Consider the following 25,661-nt stretch of genomic DNA (forward strand, 5'->3'; position numbering starts at 1 on the left):
TACTTAGGCAAATGAGCCCACACAAAAACCTGCACACAGGGTTATAGGAGCTTTATTCATGATTGCAAAAAGTTGGAAGCAACAGAGATGTCCTTAGTTAGGTGAGTGGATAAATAAACTGTGGTGCATCCAAACAATGGGATATTATTTAGAGCTCAAAGGAAATGGGCTGTCAAACCATGAAAAGACATGGAGGAAATGTAAATACATATTACTAAATGAAAGAAGCCAATCTCAAAAGGCTGCATACAATATAACAACGGAAAAATGACAAAACTATGGAGACATAGTAAAAATATTGAGTTGGGGGGAGAGAGGAATGAGTAAGTGGAACACATGGTTTTTATGGTAGTGAAACTATTCTGTGTGGTACTGTAACCATGGATCCACGCTGCTATACCTTTGTCAAAACCCATAGAACATGCCATGCCAAGAGTGAACCCTGGGACTCCCATGGTGGTTCAGTGGCTAAAGACTCCGTGCTGTCAGTGCAGGGGCCCAGCTTTTATCCGTGGTCAGAAAACTAGATCCTGCATGCCACACCTAACTGTCTGCATGCTGCAACGAAGATCTTGCATGCTGCAACTAAGACCCCGTGCAGCCAAATAAAAGTGAGTTGAGTGGTGATGATGTGTTGATATAAGTTCATCAGTTATACTGTATGTGCTGCTCCTGTGTGGGATGTTTAGTGGGGGTCGGGGTGGGGGGTTGTTTTTCTGGTTGTGCCTTGTGGCTTGCAGGATCTCAGTTCCCTGACTAAGGATTCAACCTGGACCATGGCAGTGAAAACTTGGAATCCTGACTACTAGAACCTCCAGGGAATTCTGTGTAGGATGTTGATAGTGGGAGAGGTTGTGTGTGTTTGGGGCCAGGGAGTATATACTCAAGTCTTTCCATGACCTTTAACAATAATTTGTTTACCTCAATAGGCTCCTAGTCTTTGCTGTTGTTGTTAGTGCTCGATTTTGCGGTGAACCTAAAACTGGCCTAACAACAACAGCAAAGACTAGGAGCCTATTGAGGTAAACAAATTATTGTTAAAGGTCATGGAAAGACTCAAGTTAGTTAAAATGAGACTTCTGAGTGTTCTGGAGTGTTTGGGGCAGGGTATGAATAGGGCAGAAGTTGGGGGATAAGAGGGATGAGTGCGGAGAAAGCAAAAGCTGGGACCTCAACTTGCAGGGGTGCTAGATGCTAAGGCAGAGTCCTCTTGGAGACTTGATACACCGGGACAAGGAGCCAGCTACAGAGGAAGCAGAGGGGAGCTGATTTTCTGGGCATGAAGGCACTACTATCCCTTCCTTTCAAAATTCCCTAAAATCGTGCCAATTGCTGAGGTTTGTCCCACTGCACACGTAGTGTCCATAGAAAGTAGAAGCCTGGTGATTGGAATGAGACTCACAGAAGGGTTGGGGCAGTGAGCTTCTTCAGACTTCATCTCCAGAGGTTTTCATTTGGTGAGTTTGGGCTGGCCTTCTAATCTGCATATTTCATAAGTTCTCCCAATGATCTTGATGTGGGTCATCTTGGCCCACACTTTGAGAAACACTAGATGATTGGTCCTGTCTACATTCTTTGTGCAAACTAGTTTCAAAGGAAGGGGGGAGGCTAGAAGAATAGGTTGGGATGAGCTTGTATCTCCATAGATTTGCCTGTTTGGACATTTTATATAAATGGAATCACATAATACGCAGTCTTTTGTGATTTTTCTTTCACTAAGCATGTTTTCAAGGTTCATCCGAACTTTGTCCCTGCCACTGCTTGTTGTCCTGCTGAGCAGTCCTCTAACACACCTTTTCAAATACTGGGAGGAGGGAAGAGAAAAAGAGACTGTAAATTCACTTTCCTCACCTCCTCTCACCGAGGGTGGGTGAGCAGAGGTAAATCCATAGCACAGGCTTATTATTTACATGATCTGTGACTGTATCAGTGCAAGAGGTATCAGGTCTCTGTTCCCCAGGAAGTTCCCTGAGCAGAGACTCTACAACCTTTCAGTACATCCTTGTAAGTTTTCTCTCCTTGTTTCCAATGCTTTGTACCTGGCACAAACACTTCCCAAAGTTCACTCCAATCTCCCCCAGAAGAAGCAGCTAATTATGGATTGACCCCCAAGTCACCTTCTACTTTATTTGCATGTAGGCATTCTCATTATAATTATCTAATCCAGGGATGCCTGTAGAGGGCTTTTCGGTTTGGTTACAGCCTCTGCTTCATTTGGACAAACCCTAACTAGTTATAGTTACCCTAACTATATTTTGCAGTTTCGTCTTTATCTGTTCTCCATAATGTCTTGTTGAACTCTAGTTGCATTTAACTGACCTAACACGTCCCCTATTTCTACTAACTAGTCCTGTAACATTTCCCTCTTCCAACCCACTCTTTTCTAACCAATGCCACCCAGCACTTGTAACCTTACATGCTTTTCTAAATTTTTCTTCCTTCCAAAAGAAACTCACGCTTATGTTTCCCACTTCTTGTCTCCTATCTAATACGCATCATGTTTCCTAACACTGATAAGTTATTAGTACAAAAAATTTCTTTTAAAAGAACACTGATTACATCCTCTCTTTTTTCCTCCATTTTTTTGTTGATTGATAACCTGCTAATTTGGTATAATGGCAGTGTCAAAGTCATATTATTTGGTTGACTGTTAACCAGAATTTCTTCTAGACTGATGAAAACACATTTGTTCATTATAACAACATTTCTTTCTAGTGTTAACTTTCCCTACTTGTCATCGTAATGAAATAATGGCTCTTTCAACACTTTCAAGTGGTTGCAGTTCACTGTGATGTTCAACTTTTTACTTCTTGGCCAGATATAACCTACCACTATCCCAAATATCTACACAGCCAGCTCTTTGATGACAGGGCCATCACTCAGCATTTGTACCCTCAGAGCTTGACTCTAGAGAGGTAGGCAAAGGAAAGAGAAGTTGAATGAAAGAAAGTGTCCTCTCCAAGTGACACTTTCCACCTCTCCACTGGATCCTCTCCAATGATCTCACTCCTAGGCATATGTTTGGAGAAAACTATTATTCAAAAGAATACATGCACCGTAGTGTTCATAGCACTATTTACAATAGTTATGACATGGAGGCAACTTAAAGGTCCATCGACAGATGAATGGATAAAGAAGATGTGGTACATAGATACAATGGAATATTATTTGGCCATCAAAAAGAATGAAATAATGGCACTTGCAGCAACCTGGTTGGACCTAGAGATTGTCACAATAAGTGAAGTAAGTCAGAAAAAGACAAATACCGTATGGTATTGCTTATTTGTGGAATCTAAAAATAATGACAAATGAACTTATTTACTAACCAGAAAAAGACTAATAGACATAGAAAACAAATTTATGGTTACCAAAGGGAAAAGGCATTGGGGAGGGATAAATTAGGAGTTTGAAATTAAAATATACATACTACTGGGTGACTCCCTGGTGGCTCAGACAGTAAAGAATCTGCAATGCAGGAGACCCAGGTTCAATCCCTGGGTCGGGAAGATATTCTGGAGAAGGGAATGGCTACCCACTCCAGTACTTGCCTGGAGAATTCTAAGGACAGAGGAGCCTGGCGGGCTACAGTGCATGGGGCTGAAAAAGAGTCAGGCATGACTGAGCAACTAACACTTTTCACTTTTCAGACTACCTTGTGTAAAATCGATCAACAACAAGGACCTGCTGTATAGCACAGGGTGGTGGTAGTGGCGGTGGTGTAGTCGCTAAGTTGTGTCTGACTCTGGTGACCTCCTGGGCCCCCAGGCTCCTTTGTTCATGGGATTTCTCAGGCAAATATACTTGAGTGGGTTCCTTCTCCAGGGGACATTGCCGACCCAGGGATCGAACCCGTGTACCCTGTATTGCAGGCAGATACTTCACCACTGAGCTACCAGGGAAGCACAGGAGCTGTACTCAATACCTTGTAATAACCTATAATGGAGAAGAATCTTAAGAAGTATGTATAAATATATATGTATAATGGAATCACTTTGCTGTACACCTGAAACTAACACATCGTAAGTCAACTATATTTCAATAAAGGTTAAAGAAAAAAGAAAAAGTACCCTCATTTCCCCATTCCTTCTTCCCTTTCTTTACATAAACAGGCTGTTGTAGGGCCAGAAATACACTGTTGGAGTCTATTTTCTGATCCGCAATCTGGACTTTATAGAATGGTATGGGATTCCCCTCTGTAAAAACTGGGCAACTTCGTTTCAGATACAAGGGCTAATGAGAACAAGCAGCTGAAGGGTGACACTTGATATTTTCCAATGGAGGGGACTTGGGGGAGGAAGGCATTTCAATGGGATCGTGTCAGTCAGGCCAAGGCTGATGTTTGGGGGGAGCTGCGAGCTGGGCTGCAGGAGTGAGTCATGCCCTGGAGCTTTAACTGGACCATTTCCCGTTTCTATTTTCATCCAATACCTCCCTTCTTCATTTTGCTTTGTGGCTTAAATCCAGGGATTTATTTATTTAATTAAAGAAAAGAAAGCTACTCATTGCCATCCAGAGTCACGTGCTGTGGTGTGTGCCTCTGTGGAGCCCAAGGACGTGAGGAGATTTCAAGACAAAATCAAATAATCAGGCTTTCTAGATGGAGAAAGCAGCCTTTGACTCCAGTGAGTAGGAAATCTATGAAACTAATCTGAGACCCTCATTAGGCCCCAGAAGCAAAACTCTGAGAATAGAATTTTAGAGCCAATGAGATGCACACACACACACGTGTGTGTGTGTGTGTGTGTGTGCATGTGGGCATGAGCATGTTGGGAAAAGAATGGGTTGGACTTTTATGGAGCGAAAGAGAGCCCAAGTAACAGAGTGGGACGAAAGCCTTCTGTCTACTCTCCAAATCTGTCCTCCAGTTCTTGAGCAATTACCTGGACATTTCCTTAATCTCATCTAATACCCACAAGGGGAATATTTTAAGAGAACAACCAGTGGCTTTTATATTTTCATATGTAACTGTGGAACTCATAGGAAATGGAAAAGAACCAACCTCCTAAGTGCTTTCTAAGCAACAGGAACTATTCTTGGTGCTCACAACTTCAGCAAATTTAAACTAGCTCACAAGGCACTAGTGTTAAGTCTTTAGTGAACAGATGAGAATCCTGTGTAAACGGCACACTAACTGTTCAGTGTGAAGAGAGCTTCCTCGGCAATTGTGCAAACTCAAAAATATGGTGTCCTCCCACTTACAGTCAGTTTTCAACATGTCATCAATGCTGATAATATCAATGTACAGCAACCTTCTTTACCCAGGAAGAGTGAAAGTAAACCCCATGATCTTACCCCAAAGGAGCTCCAGTTCTAAATCAGCTGAGTCGGAATGTACGAGGTTTTCATATCTTTAATTTAATTGAAAACCAGGTAAGTGGATTTGCTTGGAGAACTTATTACCCTTCTTGTTATGAGACTTGATATAAAGTCCTGCAGTTAAGTGACCAATATACAAAAGAATTTTTAAACAAGAAAACTAAAGGCCAGCGAATAGGAGCTATGATTAAATTTCTGAGGTTTCACCTGACTTCTCAAAGGAAAACTAATCAGAGATAATATTTCTGCTCAGCTGTCAGCGGAACAGATCATAAATTAGGAAAGTAGTTATATCACCCTGGGATTGGCACGTTTTGTCTACTCTTTTTCTTTAGTTCTATGAATTTATGAACCATAAAATAGTCAGCTGTTTTAAACACTGCCCAGATCGAGTGTTTTTCCTGAATTTTCCCACACTATTCAAAACATTGCTTGAGTTTCATTTTTCATGTATTGGCGCCATGGGGCTCCTGGGACAAACCCAAGCTGCCACTGAGTGATTTATGCTGATTGTGTGGGCCACCTTCTTCCTCTTTCACCCCGTCCTCTGTTCAACCACAGGGATCCCTATCGCCAGAGGGGAGGGGTGCTTAGAACTTGTGCATGTCTGTGGACAATCATCAGATGCACTTTTGCAAAGTTAGGATCATGAAAAAGGCTGCCCCTGGGGAGTTGTCCACTTCATTGATCTGGTCACGTCACACATTCCTTCTCACTCTCAAGGCCTTAGAAAGAAGGAGGACAATGTACCTTTACTTTAAGGACGAGCTTTAACAAAAATACAAGGATGATTCATAATCTGCACGTTGATGACTGCTCTTTTCACAGGACTTCCCAGGGTAACAGCAGTCTGCCCGTTTAAACTTGCTATTCTCTTTCCTTCCTTCTTCTCCTCCCAATTTTGTCCAAAGTTTACATTTGACTAGCAGATCTTTTCACAGATATGGAAAAAAACCAAACTATCCTTTCTAAAAGTGACCTTTCTAAACAGATCTGATCAGCCATGTCCCTGCTTGAAATGACTCTGTGGTTCCCTTCCTTACTTGCAGGACTTAGTTCAAACTTCCTTGAAGAAGTTAGGACTACCCAGGATACAGTAGCTGCCAGCCACAGGTGGCTTCGGAACACCTGAAATGTGGTCAGTACACCAGAGGAATTAAGTTTTTGATGTTCTGTAATTAAAATTAACTTTAAAAACTAATACTTGACTCAGTTATTGGAAAATTAAAAATATATTTGAACAACTTGAGTGTGTGAAATCTACCTTTTCAATTGTAAATTTTATGAAATACAAATACCATTCTAGTATTTCTGATGAAAATTTAGCACGTGAATTGAGATAGGCTTAAGTACCAGATTTTGAAGACAGAGATTTAAAAAAGAATGTAAAACCATCTCAATATTATTTTTTATATTGATTACATGTTAAAATGATAATATTTAGGCTATATTAGGTTAAAGAAAATATATTGTTAAATTAATATGACTTGTTTTTTGCTACTTCTTTTTTTCTTGGTGAATGAGAATACTAGGAAAATGTAAATTACCTACTTGGCCCAGATCATGTCTCTACTGGATAATTCCTTCTAGAAAATTTATTGCATAAGGGAGGAATGGGGCCTTCACCTTGCTTTTCAGTCAAGTCTGCCACCACTTTAATCCATCTGGGTGCACTTCGTCCTGTACTAGCATTACTGGGCTCTTTCTCACGTCAGAGCCTCGGTCCCCTCCCTTCCATCTGGCTCTAACTTCTACTCTCCCTTTAGACCCAGCTCAAATGTCTTCTTCTTCCTGAAACTGTTATCTGCCTCTCCAGGCCCAAGTTCTGTGCCTCCAAATACTTGAAACATTTTGTAAATCCTATTATTACATTTACAACCATGCTGTGGGTACAAAGTTTCATGCGTCTCTTTTCCTCTCTGAATACCCAGCACTAAGCACCCAACATTTGGACATTGGAGACACCCCATGAATGTCTGTGGACTCTGGCAAGGACCTGGATGGAACAGCGCCAATTCTCTGCTGGTAGAATCCATGGCAGTGGCTCCTGGGAAGGTTCTCGAGACGGGGTTGGAGCCCAGAGAAGGGACTGCCCTGAGTTGGTTAAAACAAAGCCTGGCCATGATGAAAGCAACCAGAGAAAGACAATTAAGACTGTGTTCAGAAGAGAACAAAGGTCTGGCGTTCTCTTCCGCCTGCTGTTCTGGGGGGAGACAAGCCTGCAGTAAGCACAACTCTTTTCAACAGGGCCACAGGGGTGCAGAGAACGCTGGGCCGAATCAAAAGCTCTTTGTGGGAATCTAGTGAAAGCCTGCTGATCAGAAGGGTGGCGGAGGGTAGAAAGAAGATTCTTTCAGGCAGAGTCATAAGGAATGAATTTCTTAAGTCTCTCAGAGACAGACGGGAGATTTATGCCTCATTTGCCAAGCGGGAGGACAGACCCTCAGGGTTCCTCTAAGTCACTCATTCTCTCCTTCATGCATCTTCCTTTCTCCGGGACCAGTGGGCAGGAGAGACGGTTGTCTCCAGGTCCAGGTTGCTAGGAGCACTCGAGCAGGGCAGGTCCAGACTGAATGCGAGGAAGCTACAGACTCAGAACTGAGAAGGAAACTCAGCTGAGGTGGGGCCTTGACCAAAGAGGCCAGGCATCCAGGACCGGGGAAATCCCAAAGCTTTTCTATGTTTCAAAGAATTCTCAGTGTAACAGAGAGAGAAAGGGAAATGAGTGGGAAATGAAATATCTATTTTGAAGAAGGCCAGAATAGATATTTTTCCTAAAGAGACATACAGATGGCCAACAGACACTTGAAAACATGCTCAGTGTCACAGATCATCAGGGAATGCAAATCAAGACCACAGTGAGATATCACCTCACACCTGTCAGAATGGCTATTGTCAAAAAGACAAAAAATAACATATTGGTGAGGATGCAGAGAAAACAGAACCCCTGTGCACTGTTGATGGGAATATGAATTGCTACACACACTGTGGAAAATAATATGGATGTATGGATGTTCCTAAAAAATTAAAAACAGAGCTACCACATGATTCTGCATAACCCAAAGGGAAAAAAAACACTAATGGGAAAACATATATGCACCACTATTCACAATAATCAAGATATGGGAACAGCCTAAACATTCATCAGTAGATGAATAGACAAAGACGACGGGTACCTATACACAGTGGAATACCACTCAGCCACAAGAAGAACGACAACATAGATGGATCTAGAGGATACTGTGCTAAGTGAAATAAGTCATGACAGAGACAAAGAGAACAAAGGGAAAATAGACTCACAGACAGAGAAAAGATGGGTGGTTGCCAGAAGCAGGGGAAGGGGGATTGGTGGGCTTGGGAGAAATCGGTGAAGGAGATTAAGAGGTCTCTGCTTAAAACAGTTCAGCAGTCTCTCATACTAGAAACAAAAGCCTAAATGAGTGTGTTTATTTACTGCATATTTAGTAGTAACCAAACTAAATGAGAAATAAACTAGTTGAATAAATTAGATAATATGTTAATATGGAATGTTAGTAACTATTAAAAAAAACCATTTCTGCAACGTGTATTGACTTCCAGATGCTTCAGACATGTGTACAGGATGGTAGTATTTTCATGAAATCAGAACTTTCCACCATAGAAGAAGTATGTGTTGATTAATGTCAGGAGGGAGAGGGAGAGGGGCGGCAAGGGGAGGGAGTTCACTTCTTATTGGTAGATGTAGAGAAGTAAAGAAATAAAAAGCAAAACATAATAAATACAAAGATGGAGAGAGAAATGGTGTTTATGAGAGCACACAGGAGGGACAATTAATGTATATTTTGAGTTTCTCTGGTGGCTCAGATGGTAAAGAACCTGCCTACAATGCAGGGGACCCGGGTTTGATCCCTGGGTTGGGAAGATCCCCTGGAGAAGGGAATGGCAACCCATTCCAGTATTCTTGCCTGGAGAATCCCATGGACGGAGGAGTCCACAGGGTCACAAAAAGTCCGACACAACTCAAGGACTAATATTTTCACTTTCGTTGTTAGTTTAAACAGTATGCAGTATGTAAGAAAACATGGTTGCTATCAATAAGAGCAGAAAGTCATGAAATTAGAACAGGTTTAGACTGAAATAGCAACAGCATCAGATGAAAAGAATCAGCTAAGGTAAAAATACAGAAAAACACATGAGAATTAAAATCAATGTTGGTAGCTGGAAAGAAGGAGCCATGGAGTATAAAATTGAGTTGGGTAACGTGGAAGACAACTTTGGGATTTTTCCTAGAAAGTAGACAGAAAAAAATTGAAAATAATGGAGTGGCTTATAGATAGAAAACTGAGCTGTCTAGTCCAGAAGTCACTGTTGCTACTGAGCCCTTGGAATGTGGCTACCGCAAAATGAGCTGTGTTGCAAGTGTGAAGTACACACCAGATTTCAAAGGCCTGATAAAAAGTGTCACTTGTTTCCTTTTCCTTTTAAAATTATGGCTATTAGAAAATTTAAAATTACACATGTGGCTCACATTAAATTTCTATCGGGTGGCACTGGAAGAAGAGATCTGTGTGTACTTGAGAAAAACAAGAGAGAGTGATACATAAAAAATACTTACAGAAAACATTCTTGAGTTAAAACAAAATTATCATGCCATTGAGGATCAGTGAAAATCAGACCTATATCTGGACACAAGTTTTGAATTATGTGGAAACACATTAAAACATTTCTTTAAAGATACAAGTTGAAAAAGTTTACTTTCAAATTTGTTTTGGCCTTTTCTCCACAACACTAAATGGTTGAAAACAATTGATAGAGAAATATTATGACCTAAATTTGATAGATAAATATTATGACCTAAATTTTAGATCTAGTGAAATGGTATTTGATGTATAAAACCACCATAGCGACACTACTAGACAGTAATAGAGAGATTGAACTAAAAATTAGTTCAAATTATTTTAGCCAATTGAAAGAAGAATTCAAATGAAGGATTCAAGCACAGAGAATTCAGAGTACACAAGTAATTTGGGGTTTTCCTTGCCTCGTATTAGACTCCAGTCAAGAATCCAATTGATTTAGGGCTATCAAATGGACTGTTATATCCAAGGGGTAAAATTTGATCCAATGCAGCCTTCTGCTTCCACTCCTTTCATGGAAGTTCCAGCAATGGCATTTCTCATTCTTTATCCCTCAGTTCACAGGAAGTCTCCTGCCAGGTTGGATGACTACCCAGAACAATAAATGCATACAGCTATATTTCAGGACTTACTAAAAATGGCTAAACTATTTATGAAGTTGGGACATTTTAGCAGAAGAGCTGCAGAACGAATAACTTATTTTCTCCTTTATAAATGCCAAGTTGCCAAGGAAGTGGATTTTCTGCATCTGTTAAGTGCCTGTTTAATGAGTCACTGGCCTCTCTTTTTATTTTCTAAATTGATTAAGACTAATAAATAACCCAGGAACAGATATCATCTATTGTCAGGACTGCTTTCTCTAGGGCTGGGGGACGTTTCTGGGCTTATGATGCCAGGAGCAAAAAGCATATTAAAAATGAAGAAACAAGAATGTAAGAAAATATATTAAAATGTTTTCTTTGTTTATCAATTTTATCTTTGGGTGGAATAATTCCGGGTTATTTTTATCTTTATGCTCTTAAATTTTCTAGTTTCTTTTTTAAAAGCAGCTGTATCCTTAGCAAAAGGAGAGGTTTTAAATATCAATTTATACACTTTTGTACATGCCACTTGAATAAGCTATTTCTAGAATTTCTCCCAGTTTACAAGATCTTTTCTTCTGGGAATTTCTTGTTTCCCACCCAATTTTCAGGGACAAGTACCAGGCAATCAGGCAACCATAGTTTTATTAGTCTGATCTTAATTCAAATGCGACTTCCTTAGAGACTTTTCACCTGTAACAACCCACTCTGTTTTGTTTTTTCATAGAGCTAATCCTATCAGCAATTGTTTTCTTGTCTACTGCTCTTTTTTCAGTGAGGGATTTTTAGTGCTGTGTCTCCAGCACCAAGAATCTGACATGAAGTGTGCACTCAATAAACAGCTACCGAACAGATGAAAAAGCCCCATGTGACCCCACCTGCCCGGCCATAGCTGGTAGGACCAGGGACCAGAGAAAGCAAGGCTGGTCAGAATAATTCTCTCTGGAATTTGGACCTGTTGTGGGAACATGAACGTGGAAGCTGTATGTTTGCCATATTCTAGCTTCTGGACCAGAGAAAGAGAAAAATCAGGATGGGAGAGAGAAGAAGGGGAAGACAGCCGTGAGGAGCAGAAGGGAGCCTGGTCCCAGAGGCTTCCTGGACCCGTTTCAGCCCTGGTTCACATCACCTTACAAGTAAGCTCCATGTTTCAGGTTAGGCCAGCTGTTATCTACAATCTCATGAATATACCTGTGGTCAGCATCATGCTTTAAAAATTCATAGCAAAAAGATATGAAGGAAACAATCAGGACTGTTTGCCTCTGAGTTATGGGACTACCTACTTTTTTGTGTTTTCTAAAACAGAAAAGTATGCATGACTACAAATATATATATGTTTTTTGTTTTTTTTTTTTTCCTGAGAAGCATAGAGTGATAGACCTAGGGTATTCCAGGAGATCCCATTCTGTCCATTCATTTTATTCTGCTGAAAGGTTTAGCAGTGAAATGACTCACCAAGTTCCCAAAGTGAATACACACCTCAGCGACTCTGGCTTTCTTACACTCAAACCAGGGAGCCTCTGGACAGTTACTATGTCATTCACTTTAAAATGCTATATGCATCCTAAGTCACTTCAGTTGTGTCTGACTATTTGTGACCCCATGGACTGTATCCCACCAGGCTCCTCTGTCCATGGGATTCTCCAGGCAAGAATACTGGAGTGGGTCCTCTGTCCATGGGATCCTCCAGGCAAGAATACTGGAGTGGGTCCTCTGTCCATGGGATCCTCCAGGCAAGAATACTGGAGTGGGTTGCCGTTTCCTTCTCCAGGGGATCTTCCCGACCCAGTGATCAATCTTCAGTCTTTTATGTCTCCTGCACTGGCAGTCAGGTTCTTTACCACTATTGCCACCTGGGAAGCCCATCAAAATGATTCATTTCAATTATTTTTTCAATTATAAATTCTCTAACTCAAGGTGAAAAAAGCTTTCTCTTATGGGTCAACTCTAGTGAGTTGGGTGAGACTGTACTGCTGTGTCGATAAAGTTTTTTTTTAAAGATTTTTTTGATGTGGACCATTTTTAAAGTCTATTGAATTTATCACAATATTGCTTCTGTTTTATGTTTTGGGTTTTTGGCTGCGAGCCATGTGGGATCTTAGTTTCCCGACCAAAGATTGAACCTGCACCTCCTGCATAGGTTGACAAGATTCCTTTTTTTTTTTTTTAAACTTAATCCTTTTCCATCTTTTGTTTATCTATGTATTTTTGGCTGTGCTGGGTCTTTGTTGCTGTGCAGGCTTTTTTCTAGTTGTGGTGAGTGGGGGCTACTTTAGTTGTGGTCCTTGGGCTTTTTCATTGTGGTGGCTTCTCGTGCTGGGAGCATGGGCTTGAGGGCTCTTCAGCTTCAGAACCTGCAGCTCCTGGCTTCTAGGACACAGGCTCAATAGTTGTGGTGAACGGGCTTAGCTGCTTGCTCCAGGGCATGTGGGATCTTCCCGGATCCCTCGAACCTGTGTCTCCTGCATTGGCAGGTGGATTCTTTATCACTGAGTCACCTGCAGGGAAGCTCTGCAGGCAGATTCTTAACGACTGGGCTGCCAGGGAAGTCCCTGATAAAATTTCTAAGGCAACATCCAGAACGGATAGGAAAGAAGAACCACAACTGCCTAATGATGTCTACTTTGAGTGCAAGGAGGAAGGGAGTGACATGGACGAAAGTTCTAATTCTTTCTTAGATGCAGCAGAAAGCTGACTTTATTAGAGGGGAAAACGGAAGGTCAGAGGATCCATTTGGATCACATATGCTTCTACCCCTTGGTTTATGTTACAAGAAGTTCTAACTTTTACATCATTATATCATGATGGCATAACAAAGAATAAGGCAGTGGCTCTATAAACTTGGTTTTGTTTTGTTTTTTACTTTTGTTTGAAATTCCATTGCACTTTTCCAGATAGTTGGTGGCAAAAAGGACTGACTATCATTAGGCAGTGGGCTTCCCCGATGGTTCAGGAGGTCAAGAATCCCCCTGCAATGCAGGAGACACAGGGAATTTGGCTTCTGTTCCTAAGTCGGAAGATCCCCTGGAGTGGGAAATGGCAACCCGCTCCTGTATTCTTGCCTGAAAAATCCCAAGGACAGAACCTGGCAGGCTACCAAGCTGGACATGACCAAGCACACACACACACATCATCAGGCAGTAAAGGTGTCAGGGGGTGGATGGAGAGTAAACATAAGTGGGTAACACAGGTTAGAGGGAAGGGTTTTTGGAGGGTGGTCTTTTTCTGGGCTGGACTGTTTCTGTGGCTCTAATTCCTAAAGAAATCTCACTGAGCCACTACTGAATGGTCTCACTTGAATCTCGAAGTTCATTCACCACCCCCACGTAGTTTAAGAAAACTCCCTACATGATCCAGGAGCCCACCTGGAGGTTAGCAGTCCTGCTGTGGGCTCAATTACCAATGAGACAGGGAGGGGGTACTAAGACTCCAAAGAGCATCACATGAACAAGATGCAGGCTATCACTTGAGATCAGGAGCTGATCAAACTGGTGCTCAGAGACCAGGCAAGAGCCCAGAAGGCCAGAAAACACAAAAGGCCAGAGGCTTTCACCTTCTCCAATACAGATCAAGCCAGCCGGCTCCCTCACTGCTTCTCCAATCCCCACCTGAGCTGCTGGCAAGCCCCATGGGGCACCTACAAGCCAGTCTCCCATCCCTGGGTCCCTGGGCTGGCACGAGGCTACCCTGCACTGACTCTGCTCCAGGTGGCGGAGGAAGCCTGTTCCTCTTGGCAGCTACATGGGGAGGACAGCCCGGGGCAGGGGCAGGGATGAAAGGACTTCCTCCAAGAGGCCCTAGGAGAGACCTGAGGGCTGGAGCCCACACTGCTCTGGAGTCAGAACTTGGAGTGGTTTTAAATATTTGCCAGTGGTTCGTATATGTTACCTCACCACAGATCCAGCTGCCAACATCTCCAAAATGTGGGGGAAGCGGAAGAGCTGAGCCACATGCTACAGGAAGCTCCCTTCCCCACTAACTTAACTGTTTCTAAGGAGGATCCCAGAGATCAGCTGTATTGGAGAACTCGGTTAGCCCTGTGTCCACGTGCCAATCATGTGTGAGCATGTAGTACTTAGGCTAGAAAGATACAGGAGAGAGATAAAAGGGCTTTCCTGACTCTGAAAGTGGCTAAAGTCTTAATTCAGGATTTTCTCACCTCTGTAAATCTTGAAAGAGGAAGAAACCCTCTTCTCTCTGGATAATTTCCATCTGTGTTCCAGGTGGCATGAGGGTGGAAATCATGAATCCTGGAAAGACCTTGTCACCCAAATTATTAAGACCCTGCCCTTTTATGATATACTTTTTATTTGCTTGTTTAAAGATCTGGGTCTTTGTTTTATGTGGCAACTAAAGCTACACGAGGGGTTTTCCTGATAGCTCAGTTGGTAAAGAACCCGCTTGCAAGGCAGGAGACCCCAGTTTGATTCCTGGGTCGGGAAGATCCCCTGGAGAAGGGATAGGCTACCCTTTCCAGTATTCTTGGGCTTCCCTTGTGGCTCAGCTGGTAAAGAATCTGCCTTCAATGTGGGAGGCCTGGTTTTGATCCCTGGGTTGGGAAGATCCCATGGAGAAGGGAAAGGTTACCCACTCCAGTATTCTGGCCTGGAGAATTCCATGGACTGTATAGTCACGGCATTGACTATACTGTGATGGACTATATAGTCCATGGGGTCACAAAGAGTCGGACATGACTAAGTGACTTTCACTTTCAAGGCTACATGAAGCACAGCAAACAGGATTCATCTTGCACATTAAGTCCTAGTAACTGGAAGGAGCTGCCTGTTGTGCTATGCTAACATCTCAAGACCAAGTCAAGGTCTTGAGGGAAAAACAACGATGGCTTAGCAGTGGCTGCTGTGGGTGAAAAAGGTGGGGGTGGTGTCTCTCATGTCACATACGGGACATCTCTGAGTTAAATCCTGGGACACCTCTCAGATACTAAACAGGGTTAAGTTCTTAAGGGTCTGGAAAATGGACAATTAACTGGCTCAGAAGATAAGATTTCATTATCAATGGTTTTCCCCAAGGAATCAATCATGTAGCTCCCTCCAAGATACATTATTGATCGAAGATGTTTCCTTTTACCTCCCTGGGAAAAGCAGATAGTAGCTGTCTACTCTCTCTCCTCTGTGTTGGGTTCTGAGGGTTTGGTTCCTGGATCCATCCCACCTCCCGGTGGTCTCCTGGCCTAATCTTCTTGGGATCCATTCCCGACTAAGCTGATGGAGTGAGCTGTCAAAGTGGAAACCCTGACTATGTCTGTTCCCTTCAGTAGCTCCCAGGACAGGTTCACCTTGATCTGGTCCCTGCTTGCCTCTCCACACCCACTTCTCTATCTTTTTCTTGGCACTTTATGTCACAGCCAAGCTCCTTCTGTGTGAAGTGCTCTGCTCCCCTCACAGCACCCCCACTTTGGGCTCAGCTTATTTCTTCTCTGGTGACCTTCCTCTGTCTTCCTTTAGATCAGGTTAAAGGGCCCTCAGAACTTACTCTCTGCTCATTTTCACTCCATATTGTGATCACTGATTTGTCTGTCTCCCCTACTAAACCCTGGCTTCCTGGGTGGCTCAGTGGTAAAGAATTTGCCTGCAAGGCAGGAGCCATAGGAGACATGGGTTTGATTCCTGAGTCGGGAAGATCCTCTGGAGGAGGGCATGGCAACCCATTCCAATATTCTTGCCTGGAGAATCCTGTGGACAGAGGAGCCTTGTGATCTACAGTCTATGGGGTTGCAAAGAGTTGGACGTGACTGAAGTGACTTAGCACGCATGCACACCTACTAAACCCTAGGCTCTAGCAGGCAAGGACTACATCTTATTACCTGCATCCAAACCATCAGGGCAATGGATGGCCCGTAGGAAGTGCTTGGTACATATATATTAAATGAGTGAATGAATAAAGATTGGGTAGCTTTCCCAAATTCATGAACTTTACAGTGACTCAGCATGGATTATTGCTCCTGATCATTGAGCTGACCACCCATTGCCTCACTGTTTCACCTCATCTGCTCTCCTGGCCCCATATGCTGCTTCTCCTAGTAACACTAGTTATTGCAAGAAACTGAGTCAGCCAAGTGTCAGTGAGGAACTATGCCAAAATTTAGACATTCAAAGTTGTTGAATTTTAGGTCTAGATGAGACCTTTTGGATTCTCCTGTGTAGCTGAGGTCTGAAAGTCAGAACTAATGCCTTATCCCTCGTCCTGTCCTCCCTCCCTCCTTCTTGGAAAAATGGAGCAACTGTATTGGCTTCTGTAAACACTGTATGACCAGCTTTTCATGATCCATATGATGATTGATACAAAAAGTGAAGAGCATAAGGGACCCACATGCTGGCCCCAATTGTGCAGCTGTATGCAGTTCACAGATGTGAGAGCTGGACAAGAAAAAAGGCTGAGTGCTGAAGAGTTGATGCCTTCAAATTGTGGTGTTGGAGAAGGTTCTTGAGAGTCCCGTGGAAGGCAAGGAGATCAAACCAGTCAATTCTAAAGGAAATCAGTCCTGAATATTCATTGGAAGGACTGATGTTGAAGCTGAAGCTCCAGTACTTTGGCCACCTGATGCAAAGAGCTGATTCATTGGAAAAGACCCTGATGCTGGGAAAGATTGAAGGGAGGAGGACAAGGGCATGACAGAGGATGAGATGGTTGGATGGCATCTTTGACTCAATGGACATGAGTCTGAGCAAACTCCGGGAGGAGGTGAAGGACAGGGAGGCCTGGTGTGCTGCAGTCCATGGGGTTGCAGAGTCAGACACGACTGAGCGACTGAACAACAACAACAATGCAGTTCTAATTCCAAAATCCCTAAACCTGAAATTTCCTACTTCTTTTCTTTGTTTTTGAAAAAAAAAAAAAAAAAAGTGGGTAGTTGGCTCATTTTGGGGGGCCGTGAGGGGACTTACCTTATGTAGCTGTGTTTTTGTCTCATAGTAGGCGACCACAGGGATGGAGGCCCGGTAGTAGGTCTCAAGGCGCTTGGCGATGGTGGTGGTGTTGTCATCTGCCTGTGGGCTGTTCCGGCTCCTCTGGAGAAGGCGGTTGGTCATGGTGTCTGCTGAGCAGTCCATACAGATCACCAGGTGTGGGTCTCCAATCTGGGGATGGGAGAGGGCGGCACAACATGGTCAGGAATTCTACCCTGCAAGGTTCTGGAAAGGCCTGGGCACGCTAGTTCTTTCCTGCCTTGACCTTCTGCTTTCTCTTGAGGTTCCAGGCCTACAATGTGACACAGCTGGGACAGGATATCACAGCTCCTCACTTCCAGGTCAGCAACTTTCCACAGAACCGCCCTCAGCTTTTAGGTCACCTCATGTAATGGAGGGATTGCGTAGAATGCTGCCCAGTGCAGTCATAATCTGTCCTCCATAGCAGGGGGAGGGCTGTGTGTGTGTAATACTTGCTGCTGTCAGCCTTTCCTGATTTACGGAGGCAAGTTAATCACCTCTTCCTTTGTCCACCATTATGTCTTATACCAGCCACCAAGAGCACAGTACGGCTGCGTCTTGTACTATGTGGAGGTCAGTAGAGCATAATGGTTGAGCATACAAAGGTTGGAGTCAGGCTGCTTAGGGTCAAATCCTGGTGTAATGACTTGTCTCCAAGATGGTCTTCATTGGTTCCTTGCCTCAACATACTTTAAGCTCTTCCCACATTGAGACATGGTGACTATTCTTCTACCTACTTGAATCTGAGCTGGACTGTTATATATTTTGACAGAATATAGTGAAAATGATGTCACCTAATTTTGGAAGCAAGATCATAAGAAGTTTTGCAGTTCCTGCCTGGTCAACCACCATCTAAGATTTCCAATGATGCTCACTGATAAGCTGGGAGGAAGCACAAGCTAGCCTCTTTGAGAGGCCATGTGGACAGAGATGCCTGACCAGTCCTTGGCTGATGCAGATATCCCAGCCCCTGCTTCAGACCTGTCTACTTGGTCTTACCCCCCATCCGACTGCAACAGAATAATGGATCCCATCAACCCCCAGAAACCTATTAGAGAAAATAACAAATTAAGTTACTAACTGTGTCTCTTAACTTCTCTGCACCCCAACTTTCTCATTTGTATGATGAGGAACATCACAGAATTGCTGTAAGAATTAGGTGGCTCAGTGGTGAAGCACCACCTGCCAAGCAGGAGATGCAGCTTTGATTCCTGGGTCAGGAAGATCCCCTGCAGAAGGAAATGGCAACCCACTCCAGTATTCTTGCCTGGAGAATTCCATGCACAGAAGAGCCTGGCAGTCCATGGGGTCTCAAAGAGTTTGACATGACAGTGACTAAATGGCAGCAGCAATGCAAGTAGATTGCTTAGGATAGAGCAAACTGTAAGTATCAGCTGCTATGCTTATTGGAGTCCCAGGTGGCTCAGTGGTCAAGAATCTGCCTGCCAGTATAGGACACACAGGAGAAGTGACTTGATTCCTCAGTTGGGAAGATCCCCTGGCAGAGGAAATAGCTACCTACTTCAGTATTCTTGCAGACAAAATTCCATGAACAGAGGAGGCTGGCAGGCTACAGTCCATGGGGTTGCAAAAGAGTCAGACACAACTGAGCGACTTAGCATGCACTATGCTTACCCATAGTAAGCATATGGAGAAGGCTACGGCACCCCACTCCAGTACTTTTGCCTAGAAAATCCCATGGACAGAGGAGCCTGGTAGGCTGCAGTCCATGGGGTCGCTAGAGTCAGACACGAGTGAGCGACTTTCACTTTTCACTTTCATGCACTGGAGAAGGAAATGGCAACCCACTCCAGTGTTCTTGCCTGGAGAATCCCAGGGTCGGGGGAGCCTGGTGGGCTGCCATCTATGGGGTCGCACAGAGTCAGACACGACTGAAGTGACTTAGCAGCAGCAGCATGCTTACCCATATGAGCTACAATCTCTGTGTTCAGGGGTTAGGAATGCTCAGCTCCTGGCTCCAAGGCCAAGGAAGAAATGGATAGACAAGAAAGTGAAGCGATGAGCTCTACCACGCTTCTAAGAGGTTGACTGCACAAGGACAGTAGCTAGAAGCAGCCCACAGGGCCAAAGGGTAGGGCTTGGAGGTGGTTGGGGTGGGGGGCGGTGGTGCAGAGGGAGTGTGCAGAATGACTGAGGCATGGGTATATCCAGCCTTATCCAGTAGGTAATAAATAAATTTGTTCCTGAATGAATGATAGTGATATGATCAATAGCATGACTCTCCCCATCTCCCCATCCTTCTTAAAGTCTTCTTTTGCTTCTGATGCCTCTGGAAGACACCAACCTTGTCTCCACTACCAGTCCCAACTCTGGATCAAAAGGAACTGTTGCTCCCTTCCGATCTGGCAATGTAAAGGAAGTCTTACTGCTCTACCATGGAAAGCCCTGGGAGGGATGGGAACAAAGTCAGGGTAGGGGAGTACTTCAGGACAACACACACAGTTTTAAGTTGTCTGTGTTGTTCCATGATTTATCTTCCCACTCTGAAGGAAGTACTTCAAGGAACAGAGTAGAAAAGTTCTCAAAAATCTAAAAGGGTGAAATAAACCTCTGGGACATGTCATCTAATTTTTCTGACTTTATTAATTGGAAGAAAAAAAAGAGCATTTGAGCAGTATGAAAGCTGGGTGAAAGTTTAGAAGACAATGACCTGTGTCCACCAGCAGAGGGCAAGCTTGAGAGGCAGGCTAGGGTTTAGTTACAGCATTTGGCTTATGGAACAGTTTCTGGCTGGGGTTGTGTTTGGAAACTAGGCTATTTTTCTTATTGTGGGGGTTTTTAGGCACTCGTGGGGACACAAAAGACAATTACGGGACTCATTTAGGTACAAACAGAGATTATGTGTGTCTGAGCAGGATCTGACAATAAATAAGTGCAGGACAGAGAGGTTGATTCCATGCAGAAAGTATGGGTCGTGGACCAGCAGCTCAGGTTTCACCTGGGAGCTTGTTAGAAATGCAGAAGCTCAGGCACCACTCCTGACCTGCTGACCCTGCATTTTAAGAAGATCCCCAGGTGATTCTTCACAAAATAAGACCTTGAGAAGCTGCTCCACCAAGCCATTTCCTCCTGCTAAGCCTGGGGTTAGACCTGACTTGTCTCTCCTGGAGTCAGCGCTCTCTTCTTACATAAAAAGCTATCAAGCAATCATTCTATTTGAAAACGGCCTGTATAGATTTTAAGTTTTAGAAGTTTTAAGTGAAGTGAAAGTCGCTCAGTTGTGTCCAACTTTGCGACCCCATGAACTATACCGTCCATGGAATTCTCCATGCCAGGATACTGGAGTGGGAAGCCTTTCCCTTCTCCAGGGGATCTTCCTGACCCAGGAATTGAACCAGGGTCTCCTGCATTGCAGGCGTATTCTTTACCAACTGATTTATCAGGGAAGCCCTAGAAGTTTTAGGTTTATGTGAAAATTGAGCAGATAATACAGAGAATTACTATATATCTTTCCCCATCCCTGGTTTCCCCTATTATGTCTTTTAGTTCAGTTCAGTTCAGTTCAGCCACTCAGTCATGTCTGACTCTTTGCGGCCCCATGGACTGCAGCATGCCAGGCTCTCCTGTCCATCACCAACTCCTGAAGCCTACTCAAACTCCTTCAGGGGATCTTCTGGACCCAGGGATTGAACCTGTGTCTTCTACATCTCCTGCAATGGCAGGAGGGATGATGTCGCAATGAAACAATGCTGAAATGTTAACTGAAGTCCATAGTTGACACTAAGGTTCATTCTTTGTGTTGTGTATTCTATGGGTTTTAACAACTGCATAATGTCATTATCCAACATTATAGTAATGATATTTAATAGTTCCACCCTTCTAAAAATCTTCTGGGCTCTTTCTATTTAATTCCTCCCTCCGACTTCCCTGGTGGCTCAGACGGTAAAGCGTCTGTCTGTAATGTGGGAGACCCGGGTTCGATTCCTGGGTTGGGAAGATCCCCTGGAGAAGGAAATGGCAATCCACTCCAGTACTCTTGCCTGGAAAATCCCATGGACGGAGGATCCTGATAGGCTACAATCCATGGGGTCCCAAAGAGTCGGATACGACTGAGCGACTTCACTTTCACTTTCTTTCACTTTCTCTCTCCTCCCTAACCCTGCAACTACTGATGATTTTAGTGTTCTATAGAATTGCCTTTCCCAGAATATCACATTGTTGAACTTATACAGTGTACAGCCTTTTCAGGCTGGCTTCTTTCACTTAGCAATGTGCATTTAAGTTTCCTCCATGTCCTTTCATGGTTTCAGAGCTCATTTCTTCCACTGATGCTTTTAATGCCTGAAAGTTTTTGAAAGATTTGAATGAAACACCACTTAATTATTTTTCAGAATGCTTTGGTATATTCCTTTAGAAAGTTCCTTGGAGTAGCTCTGCCTCTTTTACCCTGGACCATGGTTAGTCTCTAACATCCCATGGGTGGGAGGGCAGAGAACTCAGCCCTTGTCTGGATGAACCATAGAGACTTATGGACAACTCCATGTCCCCAGTGCCCACTCCCCTGTTGGCTCCCTGGAATTCTGCCCCAGCAGCATGGCGTTCTTCATGGTCTTTGGGTATTCAGGAGACCCTTATTAGAGCACACATGCCCTTGAAAAGGCATTGAGATGTGTAAGAACATTTCGGCAGCTGACATATTGTGCCGTCCTGCTAACAGGGGAGGAAATGGAGCCCTACATAGGTCAACTTGCTCAAGATCACTGAGGACTAGTTAGTGACAGTTTTGAGTCTGCTGTGTGTAACTCCAAAAGCTTGGTGACTTCACCCTAGTGTAGGGTGCCAGAGACTTCAGAATGGGACTCAAGCCAGGTGCCTGGTGGGCTGAATGGAGCCGGGAGAGGAGGTGGGGTGGGAAAAGAAGTGGACAGTGTCAGAGGCCATTTCATTTTATTTATAAACTTGCTCGTGCTGTCTCTAGGGCTCTAATTGGGATCAGCACTCACCCTGACTGAGAGCAGCCCACCAGGATGAGGATGTCAGCTGACTTGTGATGATAATTTCGGCAGGTGGAGCATGAAGAGGCATTTACACTCCCTTCTCTGCCAGGGAATGGCAACCTACTCCAGTATCCCTTCCTGGAGAATCCCTTGAACAGAGGGGCCTGATGAGCTATAGTCCATGGGGTTGCAAAGAGTTGGACACGACTGAACGACTAACACTTTCATTTTCAGGGCTTCCCTGGTGACTCAGATGGTAAAGAATCCACCTGCAATGTGGGAGACCTGGGGTTTGATCCCCGGGTCGGGAAGATACCCTGGAGAAGGGAATGGCAACCCACTCCAGTTTTCTTGCCTGGGAAATCCCATGGACAGAGGAGCCTGGCAGGCTACAGTCCATGGGGTCTCTAAGGGTTGGACACAACTAAGCGACTAAGCACACATAAACAGAATCACTGACTCTGTAGATGAATAGTGTTATGAGACAGTTAAGAGCAGTCAGGCAGAGGGATATACTATCATTATCCACACATCCAGGAAACTCATCTTTGTAGTCAGGCTAAGGGCAGAATTTCAGCTAAGAACCTCCTGGGGGGAAAGGAAAGAGATAACCCGTGCATTTACTTCTGTTAATATGTGTTTAGTTCGGCTGCTGTAGAGTAAATGTTGAGTTAACATAGGAAAGCACTACAGGGAGTCAGGCTGAGTACACACTCTCCTTGAGATGATAATAATCTATAAAGTGGGGATAATAATATCTCTTGAACATAATTGTAAAGATTAATATAATGATATAGGCAAAGCATATAGTTCAGTTCCTGGCACATTTTAAGTGCTCAAAAAATAACAGCTATTATTTAGATAGCTATGTATTCTGTATGACTTTAACTGCATGAGAATAGGTAGAACCAAGGCAGGAAGAAGAGACAACAGGTTATTTCTGGGTGGTTAGTTAGTCTTTGTTTTACATTTTCCTGTATTGTCTCATATCTATATAATTTCTATTTCTATAGTCAGAAAAAATACATATAATTTTGGAAAAAAAATGGTAACAATTTATTGAACACCATATGCAGGCATATACATATGTAAGGCACATTTCAAGGATTTGATCCAATCTTCCCAGAAAGCACTGAAGCTATTTTCCTGTTTTTAATTGAACTATAGTTGACATATAATATTATGTTAAATTTCAGGTGTACTACATGGTGATTTAATGTTCATATACATTATGAAGTGATTACCATAGGGTTACTGTCTGTCCTCATACAAAGTTATTACAGTATTGCTGACCATATTCTCTATGTTGAATATTACATTCATGTGACTTATTTATTATATAGCTGGGGGTTTATATAATCTTTACCTATTGCTTATTTTGCCCATTCCCCCCACTCCTTACCTTCTGGAAACCTCCCATTGATTCTCTGTATCTATGAGTTTATTTTTGTTTCATTTTGTTTGTTTGTGTGTTTTGATTTCACACATAAGTGATATCATACAGTATTTGTCTTTCTCTGTCTGACTTATTTAGATTAATAATCCTCTAGATGTATGTATGTTGTTGCAAATGGCAAGATATATATTTTTTGGTAATGGTTAGAGGTATTTATTTTCTTTTTTAAAAGCAATTTTAGTTGTGTATCTATTTTTGGCTGATCTGGGTTTTTATGGTTGCGCGGGCTTTTCTCTGGTTGTGGTTGAGTGGAGGCCCCTCTCTAGTTCGGGGCGCGGGCTTCTCGTTGCAGTGGTTTCTTCTGTTGCAGACTGTGAGCTCTAGAGCTCACGGGCGTCAGTAGTTGCAGCGCTGGGCTCTAGAGCGCAGGCTCGGTAGCCATGGTGCAGGGGCTTCGTTGCTTTGTGGCAGTGGACCTTCCCAGACGGCAGATCAAACCTGCGTCTCCTGCACTGGCAGGCAGATTCTTCACTACTGAGCCAGCAGGGAAGCCCAGCTATTTTCAATCTATATTTTATAGAGGAGGAAATTGAACTATGTATAGTTAAATGACTTGTCATGGACATATGAAGCCAGGCTCTGAATACAGGTCTGCGAACACAAAGTCACTATAACCAGGAGTTCACAAATGTGGTGAGAGATGGGGATGGTGGTTAGAAACCCCAGCTCCTCATATTACCTCTCTTTCTCTTTCACACACATGCACGCACACACACACATACACACACACACAGACAACCTTCCCTTATGCTTTGCTGGATACTAAAGGCACAGATATTTAACTCATTGCGGGTAAAACCAGGCTTGGGAATAGGAGATAGGGTGATAATAGAGGAATCACATACAGACTTAGCCCTAAGCTATGGACATGAGTTAGCATTTGGCCTTTAGTAGTGTCATAGCCAAGCAGATCCTCAAAGGACCTGCCTTTCAGAGCAATAACCTACAGGCATGCAAAAGCATCAGCCTGACTAACTAAACTGGATTTTTTTCAGCAACAGATGGTCCCAAGCATCAGGCACATCAGTCTCTGGGATATAGAGGGGCTGCTGAGATGTTTGTGGGTTGGGAAACTATCCACAAGCCTGAATGGGCTTCAAACAGAGTTGCAGGCCTGACAGGTACACACGGAACACTCACTGTGCTCCCAACCAGGCTGATTACTCTGAATCTCTGGGGTGAAATTGTTCATCTGTGTTTGTCCTCGCCAAATTTCAAATGAGTTGCTTGCCGGTAATTTGGAGGGTGCTGCACAAATGATGGGGTCCCTTCAGGGCATAAGTGAATCAACAGCGGCTCATTCTGTGTTCGTAGCATCTTTGTTCATCTGGTCAGATTTAAAGCAGGTGTTTGTTTTGGAGGGTGGCATGTGTTCTCTTCCCATGAGCTGATTTGATATTAGAATCTTCTAAATTCCTGTACCCAGGGACAAATCAAGATCATGCTTGATCTTGGTGAATTTGTGCCGGCAGAATGTGGAAGACTGTCTTCATTGACATCTCACTTGAAGGTTGTCGGCCAGGGCACTTGCATATTTTAGCAATGGCTACATGAATTTTAGCATTGATTGAAACTACCGACTTATCACGTTGGTGACTCTTTCTCACTCCTAAGTTCTAGTTAGGAGTGTCAGTGTCTCTCCTCTGACACTTTCTAAAACCTGTCTGAATGGGGCCCACAGTGGGGAAGGAGGTTTTGCTTTACATCAGGAAGACTGTATGGATGATGTGAGTTCTTACTTACCAGTTAGAAAAGTTAGGAGAATAAAGAAAAGAAAGGAGAATAAA

The 25,661-nt window shown here is 43.5% G+C and overlaps 1 protein-coding gene across 1 annotated transcript in view; it reads right to left on the minus strand.

Moving 5' to 3' along the window:
• AK5 (adenylate kinase 5) overlaps positions 1 to 25,661 on the minus strand; it is a 260,480-nt gene that overhangs the window by 5,166 nt on the left and 229,653 nt on the right. The window contains exon 13 of the mRNA XM_027536848.1: positions 17,419 to 17,610. Within this exon, the coding sequence (XP_027392649.1) occupies positions 17,419 to 17,610 (192 nt within the window). The remainder of the gene's footprint in view (positions 1 to 17,418; positions 17,611 to 25,661) is intronic.

This window comes from Bos indicus x Bos taurus, chromosome 3, assembly GCF_003369695.1.
Source record: "Bos indicus x Bos taurus breed Angus x Brahman F1 hybrid chromosome 3, Bos_hybrid_MaternalHap_v2.0, whole genome shotgun sequence".
Taxonomy (NCBI): Eukaryota; Metazoa; Chordata; class Mammalia; order Artiodactyla; family Bovidae; genus Bos; species Bos indicus x Bos taurus.